Source organism: Homalodisca vitripennis, chromosome 8 (genome assembly GCF_021130785.1).
Source record: "Homalodisca vitripennis isolate AUS2020 chromosome 8, UT_GWSS_2.1, whole genome shotgun sequence".
Taxonomy (NCBI): Eukaryota; Metazoa; Arthropoda; class Insecta; order Hemiptera; family Cicadellidae; genus Homalodisca; species Homalodisca vitripennis.
Window position 1 is genome coordinate 57433536 of NC_060214.1, and position 19879 is coordinate 57453414.

The 19879-nt window shown below is 35.9% G+C and overlaps 1 protein-coding gene across 2 annotated transcripts in view; it reads left to right on the forward strand.

Moving 5' to 3' along the window:
• LOC124367622 (proteoglycan 4-like) overlaps nucleotides 1–19879 on the forward strand; it is a 397427-nt gene that overhangs the window by 66285 nt on the left and 311263 nt on the right. For both annotated transcript variants that reach the window (XM_046824589.1, XM_046824590.1), the window contains exons 3-5: nucleotides 6953–7158; nucleotides 9448–9636; nucleotides 12397–12546. In XM_046824589.1, the coding sequence (XP_046680545.1) occupies nucleotides 6953–7158; nucleotides 9448–9636; nucleotides 12397–12546 (545 nt within the window). The remainder of the gene's footprint in view (nucleotides 1–6952; nucleotides 7159–9447; nucleotides 9637–12396; nucleotides 12547–19879) is intronic.

Consider the following 19879-nt stretch of genomic DNA (forward strand, 5'->3'; position numbering starts at 1 on the left):
AAAGAGTAATGCCAAAATTTGGCTCAAACTTTACTTATCAGATGTTGGATTTTCCCATGATTCGTTCGTTATCAGAATATGTGGGTGTCCTACGTCAAGGCACTGGTTGGATCCAGATTGTTTATTATACTTTAGTCCCAAATCAAAATTGGATACTTTTTTATTCATTTTTGACTTGTAACTATGTTTAATGTCGTGGAGCATAAATAGGAACGCATAAATTAGGATTTTTTAAATATTAGTAAACTCGTTTGGCATATCTGTCACAGTAGCAAAAGTTGTTTATTGAACACTATTGTTCATAATTTCGAACGATAAATTTAGATACTTACAATATATTCGTCAATTTGTAAGCTTATACTGGGCTTTATTTAATAAATATTTTTGCACTGCCTCTTAAGTGAGTTTGTGTACAATTTTAGTTTCAACAATAAAATATAAACGTAGTTACATATTTACTGTATAGAAATAACAAATATATAACGTATTTGGACGTTAATTTTGCCCAGGTACCATATTTATTCAAAAGGGTTGTAAGTGAGACACTTGTGGTGTGTAGATTTATCACTCATGAATAAGGTACATATTCAAGGAAGCACTGACATCAGACGTGTAGACATGATATACTCGTAACCTGTAGGATTAGTGAGCGATAAGACAGAGAGCACTATGATGCAATCTCCTCAGTCGATTCATATACAAAACAATGACTGTGCAATAACTATGGATACTATCTCGAGTAAGCATAGCAGCATAAATTAGTCAACTGTGACAGCAGAAATGTTTATTGTTACTTTATTGAATTATTGACCGAATTGGCGACGAAACACAGTCATTTCTTAGGTGTTGTCTTATCACGTTTGCAAAGCAGTAGCACCTTTATTATTTTACCAACAATACTGTCATTTTCTACTTTCCACTTTAACCATTTGTAGTTCACTACAAAGCCATGACACGTTTTTAATTGGCCTAAATTCCCATACAATATATATATATATATATATATATATATATATATATATATATATTTAACATAATATGTTAAATTACAACTGTGTCATTTAAATTTAACATATGTTTAAACGGTCCACGTGTGTATATTTAATTGTTTATTATTTTTCTATTTAGAGGTTAATATACACTGATGATAGTTGAAAACCGAAACACGTGTATGTCAATAAAAATATTTTTAAAAGGGTTTTAGTTACTTTTCATTACATTAATATATATATATATATATATACATATATATATATATATATATACATATATATATATATATATATATAGATAACCCTATAAGTGGAGTTAATAACATTACAGTATATAATATACATAGACTAAAACTAACTTAAAAAAGTAGAAAATGTATTTAAACATTGTTGTTTGGTGTAATTTTGTGTAAATAGTCATGTTTTAGTAAAATATTGTAGATATAATTGCATACGTTTTGTGTAATAATCGAATATATCAAACATCATTAATGAATTAAAAACAGTACTTTGAATAAAATTAGATTTCTAAATTGTTGACAGAATTTATGAATCTTCATGAAATACAACATTCAATTTAGTCTAAATGTTCACTTAACAGTTTTACAAAATCTCCTAAATTTGTATCATTGAATGCATAGGAGTATGGGTTAAACGTTTAAAAGATGAGGTAGCTTTGACATTTTTTTAAATAAATTGAAAATGTTGTGGAAAATTGCCAAAGTTGTTTGATATTCTGAATAGATGACGAATCTAATTATATTTGCCGTTACTATGATTATATCTAGTATAGCTTCAGCAAATTTATCAAAAACTGCGCTTAGGACAATTGAAGAGTAATCTACTACTTTTAACAAAGTTGTAGTTTTTATTTTCGATTTAGCGGTTGTTCTATTGTTTTAAAAGTACAAAACAACCGCACCGTATCATTACCATCACTACCATATTTTAATTGCAATATTAGTCAGAAGAATCATTTTAGACATTGAGTTGTTTTGTAAATTATAAATAAGTGTGAGAAATGCTAGCGTGTATTGTAATAAAAGGCGTATTTTATCACCACTGCCGTGATTAATGCCGACAATATCCTTATGTTCCACGTTCAGACATGGGCGTCGAAGTGTTAAATATACGGACATAAATTACTACTACATCCACTGAATTACTCTTTAATTTAAGTTATTAACGTGTTTTATATAACCTCTTGTCTCAGTTATGTAATTTGCCACAATGCCTGTGTAATCATCACTCAGTGTATTATCATTGTGGAAAAGATAGCAAGTTATTTAGAGACTCATTAGTGAACCACTTAAAACTAAGTATGAATATGATAGTGTTTTTTGTTGTTGTTGTAGAACGTCATTGTTTGGTTTGGCGGAAATAGGTACAGTAGCAAATGCTTTGTTTTGGCATTCAGAAACATATTGCTAACAGAGTTTGTTTCAAACCTTTTCACCAGCACGGTGTAAAATTAAACCTTTTTTAGCTCATAGAATAAGTCCTGATCACTTCTAAAGGTTCTAAGATTTTAAGAGGTGAGATGACTAGATATGATTGTCACTGTGAAGTAGGTAGCTTCGGAAGTCGGAAAGCTTTATTCTTACAATCATTATCCGTTGTAAATATTACAATTGTTCACTATTATTGAGTTTGTTTTATGAAATATTACAGTTATCGCATGTTCCTATTCAACTTCTTCATTAACCACCCGCCTATCCATCTGTTTCTTGACTAACGGACGTATACAACGAAACAGAGTTAGTTATCGTCTTACATTTTCAATGACAAATTAAATGGTGTCTTGTCCTCTGATCGATGATTATGGTCAAAACATCCGATAAATCCACTGATTGTCAGATCTGTATTGTTATTAAGTTGCACTATCAATTTTATGACTTCAAATGTTCTCGGCTTCGTAGTGGAATCTTTGGCTCTCTTTTGCGGCCTCGGTGGATTTGCTTCAGCTGGGCAACCGCTTCCACCGGGTAAACTGTTTCAACAGGCTGGACTGCTTCCCCCGACGGACTGCTCCACCGGACGGACGACTTCAACCGGCTGGACTACTTTCCCCGTCCGGACTGCTCCACCGGACTGACCGCTCCACCGGACGGACCGCTCCACCGGACGGACCGCTCCACCGGCCGGACGACTTCAACCGGCTAGACTGCTTCCACCGGCTGGACTACTTTCCCCGTCCGGACCGCTCCACCGGATGAACAGCTCCACCGGCCGGACGACTTCAACCGGCTGGATTACTTCACCGGATGGACTGCCCCACCCGACGGTCTGCTTCAACCAATTTCCGGATGTTTAAGTTCCGCCACGAACATACATCGAACGATGGTCCGGTGTAAAGCTTACGCATGCAGTTCAAAAAAAAGAAGAGGATTGAGAGAAACACTCAATAAAGTCACATCACTATACTATTCAACTAATTGAAATTCATCTCGATGGCTGAATGTTAGCGTAGGGGTTTCAAAAACTTATTTTCTATCTTCTGTCTTCTACACGATATCTCGAGAACAAACTGACCTATAGACATGACATTCTGCGCGAAGTTTCGTTTCAGTGGGATTTCTGTATAGAAAACATCGAGTTTTATGATGGGGTATGCACTCCATGAAATTTTCCTGAGCGTTAGCGAAGACTCTTACATTTGTCTAAACTGAGCCAATGCATATGGCGTTTTAATATGTGACATAGTAACACGTGTATCCTATCAAAATGAAATGATGTGTAAACTTGATATTTTGCAACCCCGGGTTGCTTGACAAGTGACCTGGCCTACTCCTGTCTCTCGTACATAGATTGATGGCGAGCTTTTAGTAGTTCGATGTTACCACTTTGAAAGTGACAGTGACACTAAAAATACTGTGGTGTCATGACAGCTGTCACGGCAGGCTCTTCCGCTGAGGGTTGTTTAGCAATTGCGTGATTACTAGTGGAATATGGATTGGAATCGGGACTGTAAAATAAATTTTGTAGTATTCACTGTTATTTAAATATAAAATCTATAGAAATTGAAGTGGCTCTTTTTCAGACATGCCTCGTACTTTCCGGTGTTTACTGTTCTTGATTCTGTTGTTGTAACTCAGAATTACCTTAAACTTTATCGGCAAACAAAGCTTCCGAAACAGCCGTCGGAATTACCTACTGACTCGACGTTGTCTCGACCTGTCGTAATGATGTAATGAGGAAAAAAAGATCACTGATGATTTATCAGAAGATCGCTTTCATTATCCATATCTTTCCTGGTTCGTGGCTTTAAGATTTCCAGTGGTACCACAAGCGGCCTTCATGGATGACACAATGGAGGAAGTCCATTCAAGACAATTCCTAGGAATAAATATTGATTAAAGGGTTAACCTGGGGTGTCCACATCAATTCTGTGTGGTAAAAATTGTCCTCAGGCATTTTTAGGACATTTATCCTCAGGTACTAACGAGGTTGTTGAGCGCAGGAACCGAGGTTCTTGGAGCTCCCCGGCTTCAAAATTCGAGCAATTTCTAATTTGGGACACTGAGAGTCGTGCAGACCAACGTTCAAAAAGTTGTAATTGTTAACTTGCCTCTATGTTTTGCAGACAACACTTTTCTGTGTCTCTGAAGGTGGTCCCACAAGGGGCGTGGCCTTTACGAATAAGAAACCAGAGGCAGGGACAACTGTTGTAGTAACAGGACAGTAGTTATGAACACCTGCCTTGCCGTTGGAGAAGGGAATTGTTCTCCAAGAGTTTTTCGAATTCTATTAAAATGCTCCATCGCCCTAAACGGTCAAAGCTTGACTGAAATGCTTTTTAGCTTCCTAAGAATTTTATAGAGCTAACGAGTTTTTTGTTTTGTTTTACCTGTGAAACCGTGGAATTGGAAACAGAGGGATGCTTGGGGTGGGATGGGTTACTTCTTTGTACGTTTCAATGTGATATTGCGAATGAGCGTATAATACCATGCATCACAGTGTAAGCTATTGATATAAAAGAATTGGATTGATTGATTGACAATTGAGATGAATGTGTAAGTGATCTTGAGGAAATTACTTTTAACAATCTTCATATCATCAAAAACGATTTGTTATATTTTTTTCTTATTCGTAAAAACTAATACATTATTTAAGTACATAGAACATCAAACTCTTAAGTTTTTTATTGGTTCATGTAATTGAATTTTGTAGTTTTATATGATTACAAAATAAAGAGTGTATAGAATAAAATATGAATTTAGTATTTTCCAAACCCATCAGTTATGCTTAATAATGTATTGTCCAATACAAAATGCTATATGGGAGCACTAAATGATACAAGCCGACTAGAAACGTGAAACGTGAACTGTGTTTGTGGAGTTGGTTAGTAAGATGTGGTTAACCAGGCTTTGGCTAAGTAATAGTAACTCTCTGTTTGCCTTGGCATGATTGATGCAATCGCGCCATTTCTTCCAGGAACGCTTACTCAGTGTATACTTGTACTAGCAAACGTGCCCAGCTCTTGAACTTTTTAAAGGGAAAGTCAGTCCGGGGGATTGTAACCTTTAAATTTGTCATTTTGAAATTGAACAATTCTAAACAATAAAAACTGACTAAGCTTGTGAAGAATTTATCTTTTTTTGGATTTTATTTTGAAAATGATTGGAGGACCATTTTTTAATTAACTGTGTACAACGAAGAACCTTTATTTGAATACCGTTAGAAAGTTTTCCACTGTTTACTATTTTACCATATTAACCATACATCTAGTCTGTTATTCATATTATATTCTTTTTTTAATAAGTTGACAGGACTGAGATTTAATTCAAATATTTCCCCAAAATATTTCAAATACACTGCATTACATACAACAATAACTTGTATTCAGATATTGTTGCAGCAGTGTTGCCAACTCTCGATTTTCAATAAATTAAAAGCATTTGAATTTATGATGTTTTGTACTGTACATGTTTTATAACTATTTACTTGAATAGTAAAAAAATCATCATTCCACGTTCATTTAATAAATATATATATTACATTTTCTATCTTGTTTTTCGTGTGTTGATTTAATTACATATTAATTTTTTTAAACTTTGTGTTTGTTTATTATTAGCTTATTTTACATTATTCTCTTCGGAATTAAATTCTCTAACATTTTTAGTTAAAAAGTTTGCGTGTTTATTACCCGTTAAATGAATTTAATATACGTTAATATACTTGCTATAAATCTTTTATAGTTTGTTGTCACTAAAAGAACCAGATTTTATATGGCTGATTATACATTATAACTCATAAAACTCCAAGGGATAGTAGTTGTACACGTATATCATGATTCTTATTTTATAATTACTCAATTAGACAATTGTAACATTCAGAGAATTCATTTTTATTTTTCATTTTCTCTTAAATTTAAAATTATTATGATGTGCATGAAAGATTTATATCAATGAAATGTTAATCAAATGCATAACACCAAAACAGCGATAGAAGATATAGACAATTTTTCAAACATATTTCATCAGTTAGTTGTTACTGTTCAGAAAGATGTTTTGTCATGTTTGTAGAAAAAGTAATAATTTTTGAAAACCAAAGTAAAATTGGATGTTTTGATTTGGTTATTCTATTGAGTGTGTACTTTTTGGAACCAAAACGTCCAAAACCACTAAACTGCTCTATATATGGCATTGCCAGTAAATCATCCTTGTCTCCTTATATAAAACCGGATGTGAGTTAAAGGGTTAAGTTATTTTCGCTGCACCAAGGTTTTGAACAGTTTTATATTGTAAAAATATTTCAAACCCTCTCACATACAATGTAAATGTACATGTTTCCGAGCATATGAAGTGAAATCTGAGGAATATTATTGCATTTTCTCGGAAACTAATTTCAGTCTGAATGTTATTGAAGTGCAACATTAAGCCTCATTAATTCAACTTTAACATTTAACAATAAACATTACTCCCGTTCTCTGTATTAATCAAGACTTTGATATGTTTCAGACTTCTTGTCACTAAAGCTGATGCAGACCTGTATTGCCAAGCTGGTGGATGTATGTGCCCGGTACCAGGACAATGCCGAACTCTCCTCCCTCCCCCCGCCTCATCCTCACCCACCCACCTCCTCCTGCGCTGTCAAGAACTCCCGGAGGTCCATGGAAGACAGGCATGTTGTCATCCACGACTTCCATACCCTCTTCAACATCAAGGTCAGTAGAAGTTTTCTCATGGAGTGGGGTAGTTGGATACCTAAGTACTTGAGAACTTGTAAAAAGTTGGGGATCTTTAAAAATTTGAAGGTGTTAGAAAATAGTAGAATCATTCTAGAAAATTTGTAGAAAATGATATTATTTCGCTCCCTCACTGTGGCAAATTATTATCCAGTAAGAAAATTGCACTACCAAACTAAGGGTAATCTGTACTGCCTGAGATTGAATTAATCAAATTTATTGTAAAAATGTGCTAGATTTTAGAAATTACATTTCTCAAAGTACAGGAACGCAACTACAGAACTTCCGTTTTAATTTTCATTGCAGGGAATTCTCAGCACTTCTCTTGTAATGTTGTTAACTCCTCCCGCATTTTTAATTTTATAAATTGAGTAAAATCATTGCTATTTCAATGATATGTTCATTTATGGTAAAATCTGGCAAGTTTTATGACTTGGAGTAGTATTTACGTTGTTTTTAAATTATACCTGTTGTGCATGAGCAAAATGAAAAAAATATATTTAACAAGCTATCCACTTCCCACTTTACAACAACTGTTCTTACAACCTGGCATATCGGGAGTTTCAAGACATTGTAAACAGTTTACCTTGTGAATGTATTTGATGAATTTATTTCACAGCGTAATTCAGTTATTTTACACATTATTATACCTGATCTGTGAATAGACAATTAATATTAACCTTTTCAAAGAGTTCAAACAGTAGTCATATACACTACTATAGTTTCAACTTCTAGTAAGACATCTTTTGGTATCAGGTATTAAAAGCAAGGAGGTATTTATATATCTGAGTTATCATACGTTAAAATGTACAAACGCAGCACTGAACCTAACGATTAAATAAACAAAATAATTAAACACATATTATCTTATTTTTGAAAGCAAGTTTTATCCACTACCGGCTTGCTAGACCTGACGTAGCTTCACCAGAGGCCCCGTTAGCCGTCTCTTTGAGCCGTTGCCCGTCCCTCACGACGAGGACGAGGGGTTGGACTTGGGCAAAAGTGGCAAAGAAATATGGTTTAGAGATGAACATACAAAAATGTAAAGTAATGAAAATAGAGAGAAGGGAAGGAAATAACAAAGACATGTTAGTTGAAGGAAAAAGACTTGAAAAGGTGAAGGAATTCTGTTATTTAGGAAGTATCATAACAGATAGGGGCACAATAAGAGAAGAGATAGGAAACAGAATATGGAAGAGTGGAAAGTTTTTCAATATGGTGAAGAAGATTGTGTGGAGTTGGAACATTGGGAAAGAATCAAAAGTATTGATGTATAAATCTTATTTCCAACCAATTTTATTATATGGAGCAGAGACGTGGACGTGGACTAAAAATGATTTAAGCAGATTGCAAGCTGCAGAAATGAGATTTTTAAGAGGGATAGAGAAGACTACTAGAAGAGATAGAATAAGGAACGAAATAACCAGAGAAAGATTGAAGGTAGTTTCATTGCAAGAGACAATGGAAGGAAGAAGAATACAGTGGATGGGCATGTGAAGAGGATGGGAGATAATAGAATGCCTAGAATAGCACTGGAGAAGGAGGAAGGAGGAAGAATACCAAGAGGAAGACCGAGAGGAAGATGGGAGGACCAAGTGTGGAGAGACATAGAGAGAAGGGGACTACAGAAAATACAGGTGGAGGAAGAGGAGACCTGGAATGATAGACAAAAGTGGAGGAGGCTGTGTACGACGACCCGTGATAACGGAAACGTCAGATGATGATGATGATGATGATGATGAATTAAACACATAAACACTTGCTAGACCTACACAAATGCTGTCTACAGTGTGCCTCACCTTCATGAGTACTTGGCCAAGAGACAGCACATGGAATGGTTGTGTACAGGATTATAGGCCTCCCAGCTACTATGGAGTGTTTTATGGTCACAATGGTATCTATGCTGCTGTCTACAGTGTCTCTCACCTCCACCAGTACTTGGCCGAGAGCCAACACTATCCCAGCCAACCTCTGTTGGCCGTCCGCGAGATGTTTATATCAGGATAGACAAATGTCAATTGGGTTTCAACAATAATTTCATGAAATACTTTTGTACAGGATTATGGGCCAGCCAGTTACTACGGAGTGTTTGATGGTCACAATGGTATCGATGCTGCTGTCTACAGCGTGTCTCACCTCCACCAGTACTTGGCCGAGAGCCAACACTATACCGGCCAACCTTTGTTGGCCGTGCGCGAGGTGTTAGTATCAGGATAGACAAATGTCAATTGGGTTTCAACAATAATTTCATGGAATACTTTTGTACAGGATTATGGGCCAGCCAGCTACTATGGAGTGTTTGATGGTCACAATGGTATCGATGCTGCTGTCTACAGTGTGTCTCACCTCCACCAGTACTTGGCTGAGAGCCAGCACTATCCCAGCCAACCTCTGTTGGCCATGCGGGAGGCCTGCATCAGGACTGACGATCTCTTCACCAGCAAGGCCGATAAAGAGGTGGGTGTCATCAGTAGTTATAGGATCAACTGTTGTAGCAAATTTAGTAATGCAGGAGTTTGTGAAAGTAAATTGTATTTAAAATATTTCCTAAAACATTCATTTTACAGGCATTATTCAATTTTTGCCTAGTTAGTGCACCAACAATATTACGGAAGAATGAGGAGTTCCTGTGATTGTACTATCTCTATGTTAAAGTACATGCACACTGGCGAAGTTGGCAGTAGTTGCCTGCATGCGTACTGTGAGCATTTGTTCTTTTCTTCATACAATCACTCTGTGGTTTGTCACTGGATCACAATTTATAGTTTTAAACCATCCTTCCATTGTCCGTAACTGTTTTAGTCAACAATTCGGAAAATTGTAACTCAAATAGTTAAAATCATCTTTGAGGTAGCTATCTAAAAGTGTCTTCAAAATAAACACTTATACAGTATATGAGCCAACATTTACAAAATTATATTAAATATTTTTCAGTATCAGAACACAATAATGACACATTTATAAAGAATTATACCATGACCAAATATAATTATACCATACTCATATCACATACTGTCTGTTAAGATTTAAAGTAAAACAAAAGTCTGAGAAAAGTACATGGATTACTAGGGAATCTTTTATCAAGACAAAATTTAAAATTGTATCATTCAATTTATAAAAAATCTGTCAGTGGAAATTTCAAAACCTTTTACGGAAATTACAAAGTGTGGCTAGAAAATAACCTGACTGAGGCTGAAAATAATTTGTACTTACAGATACTTACAATTTGATGTTATCACCTTCAATGTATCCCCCTCCTCAATCTCTACACTGCTCCATGCAAATTTTTCACTGTGTATAAGTAATAAAGCTGCAGATAATTTTCCATAACCCTGTCCATGACTTCCGTCGCTTTTTTCTTTTAATGCTTCACACAGTTTCAAATCTCATTTCTTTCAAAGCTGACAACTTTATGGAACAAAAAAGTCAAAGTAGGTCGTCAGATGAGTAGCATAGATAAAGATGTTGTTTTGGCCGAAAATGTTTTCACTGACAATCTTTGTGAGCTTGGAGCATTGTCCTGGCGGAGGATCCATGACTTTTTTCTCCACAGATTGTTCCGTTTTCTCTTTACACACTCATGTAGGGTAGTAAGTACGCTAATGTAGTAACTCTGATTCAATGTCTTCCCTTCTGTTACATTGAATTTTGATTTTGATATTTGTGTTTTTTTGCCGTGGAGAAGCTGGGGATTTCCACTATTTAATTAACTACCTATAACTGGTACTATGATATTCAGCCTTATTGCATTTGTTCTGTGGCTCTGCCAATACTATTCCGGTTATTATCTAGCGTCAATACTAATCCAGTTATTATCTTGCCACACCTCATATAAGAATTCACAACAAAGCCATAAAAGTAGCCATATTCAGTCCAAGTTAAAAAGATTGAAATATTTTTCAAAACTACTTGTGCCATAATTATTAACATTAAATATCCAAACATATTCACAACTAGGGGATTTATTGATGAACATTCAATGTAAATAAGACTAATTGAGATGATAGAGGCATTTAACCTATTTTGCTTCCGTTACAACTCTTGCATTTGCTTTTCAAGGTCCATAGACCATTTGCATTCTCGTGCAGCCCTGTGACATTCACGGCATTGGCTCCAGTAACTGATCTTGGGCTTTAAACCAAAGATATCAAATATGGTCATGGCCTTTCGATATGGTTCATCAAACATTGCTGCAAATATTTTGAAACCATTAACTCAATTAATCAATTATTCCTTTGAAAACAGGGATTTCCCTCCAGATGCTAAGACCTCAAGCATCAGGCCAACCTTGGAAAAAGGAAATCCTTCTTTTGTAAGCAATTAACACCCAATTTCAGTCCTCCATGACGTCAGTAACAGTTTTTCTTTACAGTCTCATGCATTTTATTGAATGTTTTGATTTACTCTATTCCGAACAGTTAGGCTTTATAAAAAAGAAATCAACAGTTGATGTCATAAACAAGATAGTAGACATGATGATTGGGGTCTGAGAGAGGTGTGGGTATGCTCTAGGTGTATTTTTAGACCTAGCTAAGTGATTTAATTGCTTCCATTAGGCTATGTTAATGGATTACATCAAGAGGAATAGGATACGTGGACTGCTATTCAAGTGGATCAAGTTGTACATTAGTGTCTGACATCAGTGCATGCAAATCGAGAAGAATTTGTCTACAAAAGTTCAAATTGGTTATATATGTATTGTACAGTATTTGTATGAAACATCTCTCTGTGTTAAAAGGAAAATCGAGAATCGATTTGGAGATCCAAACACTCACAAAGCTCAATTTTTATTCTTGCATCAAGTTCTTTCAGGGAAAAGATCTCTCAACAATCAGTCTCAAATCCAACTTCAACAGTTTCTGTTTGACATGCATGACATGCCAATTTCAGTCTGCTGTTATGATGTATGATACCCTATCAGAAGAGGCTGAATCCACAAAATTCAGCTCTGTCAATGTAATTTAACAGAGGTATTATCCTCATCCCTTAATGATCACGTTGATGGGCTTTATCCAAAATTACAGTTCAATATAACTTAAGGGCAGAATTTTGCTCACTTAAGTTTCTGAAAATCGCCTACTTTGGGCTAGTCCATTTACATATTTTCTTGTAATTTGTTTGTGAGGTGGCTGCTTGTACAGCAGTATGTGCTTGCTGTGGAAAGTAGTATGTAACCAACTATTTGTGCAGTAATACTTATAAGGTGATGTGTTCCAGAATCTTCATGGAGGTACAACAGCTGTGTATGCTCTGCTGAGGCCCAAGGAACAGAAGTTGTATGTGGGATGGCTGGGCGACTCCCTGGCAGTGCTGGTGCGACGAGGTGTTCCCTACCAAATTGTCCAAGCGCATAAACCCGACAGATCGGTTAGTCCTCCGTAAAGTCCTATCAGATATATATAGACATTATGGATTTGTTAGATCAATATAAAAGCTTCTCAAAATTAAGTGTAAAAAGCTTTTTGCAAATTTATATACATTTACGGTCATAAAGCTTCACCCATATAAAGTTTAGGCACACATGCCTGGTCAGAAGATTAAGGATACTTGTGAATGTACATAAGAGCCTTATCCAGAGAGTAACAAATGTTTGAGTGTAGCTTAGCAGTAAGCAAGATTAGCGCTGCTGTCTTGGGATAAAAAGATTCCTATATGTTATGTTTGGCAAACTTGTTCTTCATGAACGTTTCCCCAGTATTGACACAGCTGGATACAGCCTCTGGACTGCCCTCATATTTTAGGATTCTTGTTTTTAAACAAATATGAAACTATCATACCCAGTTATATCTATAGCACTGTTAAAAATTACCTTTAAGTATTACTATATTTAAAAGCTTTGATGGATCAAATTCAGCTACATAAAATAAACAATTGATCATTTCAAGAGCAGTTATTTTGTCAAGGAAACCTGTAATTTGGTATGTAACTTGTCTATATAGAGAGTATCTATACAGTAGCGTAGCCAGAAATTTCGTTCGGGGGGGGTCCGAAACCGGTGGATCTGGAGGACGTTTTGTGTGTTATTTGCCAATGAATTCACTGGTAAAAGGTAAATACCAAAAACATGGAGCTTTAGTAACTACGCCTTATAGAAAGTGGAAAGAAGTAATAGGCAAATTAAACTCTCACAGCAACTCTAGTACCACAAATTTTCTTGTATAGCTACAGAAACTTTACGAAGTTCGATTCTGGCCGAGTAGAAGGCACCAAAGTGATGTTGGATTTACTGGATAAGAAATAAAAAGATCAAAACAGAGCTTCACTCAAGCGTATAATTGACTCAACTATATTCTGTGGAGAAAATGAAATACTCCTTCGGGGACATTGGGCCACTGATGACGGCCGAAAACCCTTTAGAAAAGAAGGGCGATTTTCGAGCGTTGCTATCAAACTAACGGTCGGAAAACTCTACTGATTAGAAGTTCGGCCACTTTGGATTTCACTGATTGGGGTATTTATGAATGAGTTGTAATGACGATTTTTTGTATCATTACACTGTAGACGAGTATATAATTATCGGAAAAATCACTTTCAATCGGAAATAAAATACACCTGAAGAACTTCAACTACTTCGGACTTCGGTTATTGAGGTAAACATGGTATTTTTTTTATCGAGTTAGGACGACGATTTTTTGTTATCATTTAACTGTACTCGATTACCTATATAATTATCGAGAAAAAAATCACTTCCAGTCGGTAAATACCAAAGAAAAGCTCTCTACTGATTCGTTTTGACGATTTTGGATTTCACTGGTTGAGTGGTTGAGGTAAAAGTAGTACTTATAATTATGTTAGGACATTGAATTTAGAGATTAATTCAATGCCGACTAATAAATATATAATTACCGAGAAAAAACAAAAAATAATAATCACTTCCGATCGGAATATACTAAGGAAAATGAAATAATACCTCAGTCAGTGAAACCCAAAGTAGTCGGAACTTCTTATCAGTAGAGTTTTTTCCGGTGTATTATCTGACCGGAAGCGATTTTTTCAATTTTTATTTGATAATTATATAGATATTAGTCGGCGTTCAATTGATACCTAAAATCAATGTTCTAACATAATTCTAAGTACCACTTTTATCTCAACGACTCAACCAGTGAAACCCAAAATTGTTAAAATCTGAATCAGTAGAGCTTTTCCTCTTTATATTCTGACCGGAGGTAATAATAATACTTTTTATTGTGTCAACAATAATAAAAATTGCATACAATCGTCAAATTAAATTATTTAGAAATATGTATATCTATTTTAAATTGCCCCCATTCATACCCGTTCATACACAGTCCACACTCATTCCTAAGACTGATACATACTTACAGCCATACGTTTTAAAATCTTCTAAATTTTACCACCAGAAACAGAGGATGATCGAATTACTTTAAATTTCATCCCAACGGCTCATCTTAAACTCTTCCACTGAATAAAACACCCTCGACACCAAAAAGTGTCTCAATCGAGCTTTAAATTTTGTTGGTTCATTCAAATTTTTGATTTCATCAGGGAGCTTGTTGATCAGCTTAACACCAACCTCGGATGGCAAATGTTTAAATGCGGCTGTTCTGTGCGGATGTAACCGAAGGTTGTCCCTGCCTCTTGTCCCGTATTGATATACGTCCCTGCCCCGGACGAACTCGCACTTAAATCGGCAGAACAGGGCGACATCGAGGATGTAGAGACAGGGCAAAGTTAGCAATCCAAGCTCCCTAAAGGCATCTCTGCATGAATTTTGAGATTTCAATTTTGAAATGATGCAGACAGCTTTCTTTTGACTTCTAAATACTCGCTCAAATTTGTATTTAGAACAGCTGCCCCATAGCCTCAACTCGTACATTAGATGGGGGTGTACAGGGCCGAAGTAGGTCATTTTTAGTACATCCCGGGAGCAAAATTTTGAAAGGTTCCGTAGAGCATAAATGCCTGAAGAAACTGTTGAGCAGATACTTTCAATGTGATTGTCCCAAGTCAGACTTCGATTAAGGTACATTCCGAGGAACTTGGTGGAATCAGTTTCCTCTATGAGGACATCGTCCGCCATCACAGCAGCGCGATCCTCAATCTCTCTTTGCCGCAAACAGAAATTTAGTGCATTTGATTTGGAGTTGTTGGTCCTCAGATTTAATTTAGAAAAAAAACTGAATACATGAATTCAGTTCTAAAAAGGAAATTATTTCTAATTCATGTTTTGTTGGAGCTTTAATGCAGAGCGTTGTATCGTCAACATACTGGACCATTTTCCCTCTCAGGAGCGATGAGTTCCGCCTGCTGATGTACACAAGGAACAAGACTGGTCCAAGTATAGATCCATATGGAATACATGGACCTGGAGTTGACATGGCTGTGCCCCTGGGAAGACATGCCTCAGTTTTTCAGGCGGAGGTCATGGCAATAGATTCATGTTCTAGAAGACTCACACAGTTGGGGACTAAAGGATTATCATACCTTATACTCTCTGATAGTCAGGCTGCACTGAAGGCACTGGATACCTGTTCGATTGATTCGAAAGCGGTCTGGGAATGCAGGAAGGCCCTAGCAGAGCTAGCAACAAGTAATAGAGTAACACTCGGATGGGTGCCGGGTCATGAAGGAATTCATGGAAACGAAAAAGCGGACATCCTCGCCAAAAAGGGAGCGGAATCCATATTGGTGGGGCCAGAGCCAGGATGTGGAATATCCTTCTCCAGCATTAAAGCTCTGGTTAAAGATTGGGAAAAGAGGACAAGATATAAGAATTGGAGCAGAGCCTCGGGTTTAAGAATATCCAAAATGTTTATCTCTCCTTATGCAAAAGGATGGACAGCTCTCCTAGACCAGAATAAGGAGGATATAAGACTGATATTAGGAATGTTGACAGGACATGGCCCTCTGAGAAAGCACCTTTTGAAGGTAGGCCTTAGTCGGAGCAGCGAATGTAGACTCTGTGGAGAGGAGGAGGAGTCAGCGGAGCACATTTGGTTGGATTGTCCTGCCATCGTAGAGACTAGGAAAAGATACCTGGGAGCATACCTCCTCAGCCCCAAGGACATCAAAGAACAGGAGCCCTTAAATCTGATTGGTTTTTGCAAAAGCCTCGGTTTTTGAGGGCAAAAATAAAAGTAAGGGAGGCGCAAAGGTCCTTTTAGGACTAAGTGCGGGGACAAAGTGTCCTCTTCCCTCAGAAGGAAAAAAAAAAAAAAAAAAAAAGTATAGATCCATGTGGGACTCCATAGGAAGAAAGTCGCTAATTTAAAATGATTTAATTGTTTTTTTCTCGATAATTATATATGTATTAGTCGGCGTTGAATTCATACCTAAAATCACCGTCCTAACATAATCTTAATCTTAAGAACCACTTTTACCTCAACCACTCAACCAATGAAATCCAAAATCGGCAAAACTTGAATCTGTAGAGAGCTTTTCTTCGGTATTTACCGACCGGAAGTGATTTTTTTTCTCGATAATTATATAGGTATGGTGTACAGTTTAATGATAACAAAAATCGTCGCCTAACTCAATAGAAAACCCTACGTTTACCTCAATCATTGAAGTCCAAATTAGTTGAAGTTCTAATCAGTAGAGTTTTTCAAGTGTATTTTCCGACCGAAAGTGATTTTTTCGATAATTATATACACGTTTACAGTTTAATGACACCTAAAATCAACGTCTTAACTTAATTCTATGTAGTCACTTTACGTCCCCACGATGAATTTGAAGGAAGTGGTCGCTAATTTAAACTATTCGCCGTGTTACGGTTCAGGTTACTTTGCGACGTCACGTGACCGCGCCCTATAGAAATACCGTGATTACACTACACTATCCGAAAGACCGAGCCCAAAAGTATCGTTTGATACTTTATGATTTAAACGAAAGGACAATTATATTTTTAACAACGGTCACTTCAATCAGTGAAATCAATCAATTTAATGTTTGTAGACAAGAGTAATGATAGCTGTCCTTTTTTTCTCCTGCTCCATGCTTTATTCTTTAATATGTCTTAAAATTTCGGGGGGGTCCGGACCCCCTGGACCCCCCCCTTCGCTATGCCACTGTATCTATATTATAATCTAATATTCAATCGTTATAAGATTAATGAACAAGTTTTAATTTCAAATGCTAGTATGATCGGGATAACCAGGTTATAATACATAAGACTTAATAAAAATGACAATTCTGATTGGTAATTTGGATGGAATCATCATTTTAAATCTTCTCAGATATGTTGTTGATTTTCGACTTTAAGCATTAAACCAGGACCATTGAGTTATACAATTGCATACTATGATTATACTTTTAATACAATGTATAACTCATTTTATATACTTTGAATTTTGAGTCCAACTCTATTTCACCTTCCGCCTTGTGCAGCATCTGAAATCTAATGCTGTCACTGGCTTGACTCCTGGAAACTGGAGTCCACGTCCATCTGAGGAGATCCAAAAAATTCGGTGATAAAGAAGCTAAAAACCAACTCCTATCATCGTGTCGATATCAGAGATACCTAGACTACAAAACAATGTAATCAAAATGAAGTGGTTGTCACATCAAGTGCACAATTGAGTGCACTACGATGTTTTAGATACTATCCCAAAGCACGCTGGAGTTGCCTAAGCAGAAGTTTTAATGGAGGTGAACTCAAAATTAAAAGTGAATAGACCCTTTCCACCATACCTTTGGTACTCTATATAAATGTATAAAGATGTTTTTGATAAGAATACCTTTTGTTCCAAAGTAAAAAAATTGTTAAAATATGTAAAATGTAAAGAAAACTAATTTTTATATAAGCAATCTACGCTGTATTTGCAAATACTGTGTGTCTTTCAAATCATTTAAAACCAAACAAACTTATGTCGGGCGTTTTGCACCGAAGTCTTAGAAATGCTTAGTAATTATTGAGAATTACTGTACCGTGATTCAGACAATGTGATAATGCAATTCCTCTAGATTTACTTATTATTTATGATTTCTTAAAATATATGTATAATACATTTTTGCAATCTGTTTGGATTTCATTCTGTAATAAATTTAATTCTCTTCCAATATATATGTTTGGTGAGTAACTGAAATTTTTTCGTTCAATAACAATTATTTCAAGTACTACCAATACAATAAATTCACGAAATTAGAAGCTAGGTTTTTGTGATTTTATATTTAGTAATATTTACAAGTTGAATAATCAAAATAAATTCCATCTTAAAGATAAAAAAAACTACCAAACCTATCTTAAAATTAACAAAATTAAAATTTTTTATAAATATCTCTGCAAATTTGACTGTTTTTAGTTGGTATTTATGACAAATACTTTAATTTAGCCTTAAATTTTTGATAAAGAGCCAAGAATTTAAGAAAAATGGGCGCCGAGCAGCAAATTGTCAAAGTGCGGTTCATGTAATAAAAACGTTTCTAAAAATAGTAAAGCGCTTTTATGTGCCGGGGAATTGCAAGTTTTGGTTCCATATTAGTTGCGTTGATATAACTGAAGATGAATATCAGTTATTTGTAGCCCTTAAAGGGAAAGCTGTTTATATCTGTGATAACTGTCGGCTACCGGCATTTTTTCTAACCTCACGAGATCGAGTCCCGACAGAAGTTATCAATCCAAGTGACGATGGACTTACAAGTTCAGTACATTTAAAACTGTTAACGGATCAAATCTTTGAAATCACCGAAAACTATAAAAACCTAAGTGAGCAGTTAGTCAACATCCGAGATGAAAATGTTCAGTTAACATCTTCACTTAACTGTCAGGCTGAGGTTATCAGTGATCTAGTTCTAAACAAGTCTGGCAAAGATATCTCAAATCTTATGCAGATGCTTTATAAGTGAAAACCATTTGGAATCCAGATGGTAGAAACGGTACATGCTGAAACTATGAATTTGTGATGGGCTAAACTAGGCCTACTGGTGAATCTCGTGATTCTATTAATAGGTTATCTAGGCTTAATAAGCCTAATGAATGGACTATGGTTAAGCATAAGAGACATCATTTTGGTGCTAAGACTAGGCATATGCCTAGACCCATTAATCACTGTTCTGAAACTGAGTTGGGCCTACCATATCAACGTGAATTTCCTAATGTGGGTGATCAAACACCTTGTACTCAAACCAAAGAATAGTAATGCTGCTGCAGTTAAAATCAATAATAAGTCTACATATAAACTTACCAAAAATACTACTCAGCAACAAGTTATACATGGTACCAGTAAGGTGAGCAATAGCTTTTTAAAGCCTGCCAAGAAGTGTTTTTTGGTTATTTTTGTCGGGATTAGATATGTCAGTAGACAATGACAATATTCTCGAATTCTTAAAATCAAGTAAAGAGGGTGACTATCACTGTGAAAAGGTGCAAACACGATATAGTAATTATAAATTCATTTAAAATTGTAGTTCCAATGGAACACAGAGTGAATATTTTCTGGATTTCTGAACTGTGGCCAGAAGGCTGTGTAAATTGGGAAATATCATCCTCCTAAACAACATTACTGGCCCAAAGAGCGAAAAAACCCTTTTTTTACATCACAGACAACTGCAAACGGCGAAATCCCTAGCTAGGTCAATAGCAATGTCAAAAGATGGCCTAAATCCGAGAGACTCAAGGCAAACTAAACTTTATATTTTTCTGTCTGAACATTCAATCGTTGTGAAGTAAACTTGGTCAACTAAAAGTACTTTTGGAGCATTAAACCCGACTGATATTCTGTGTCTCAACGAGCATTGGCTG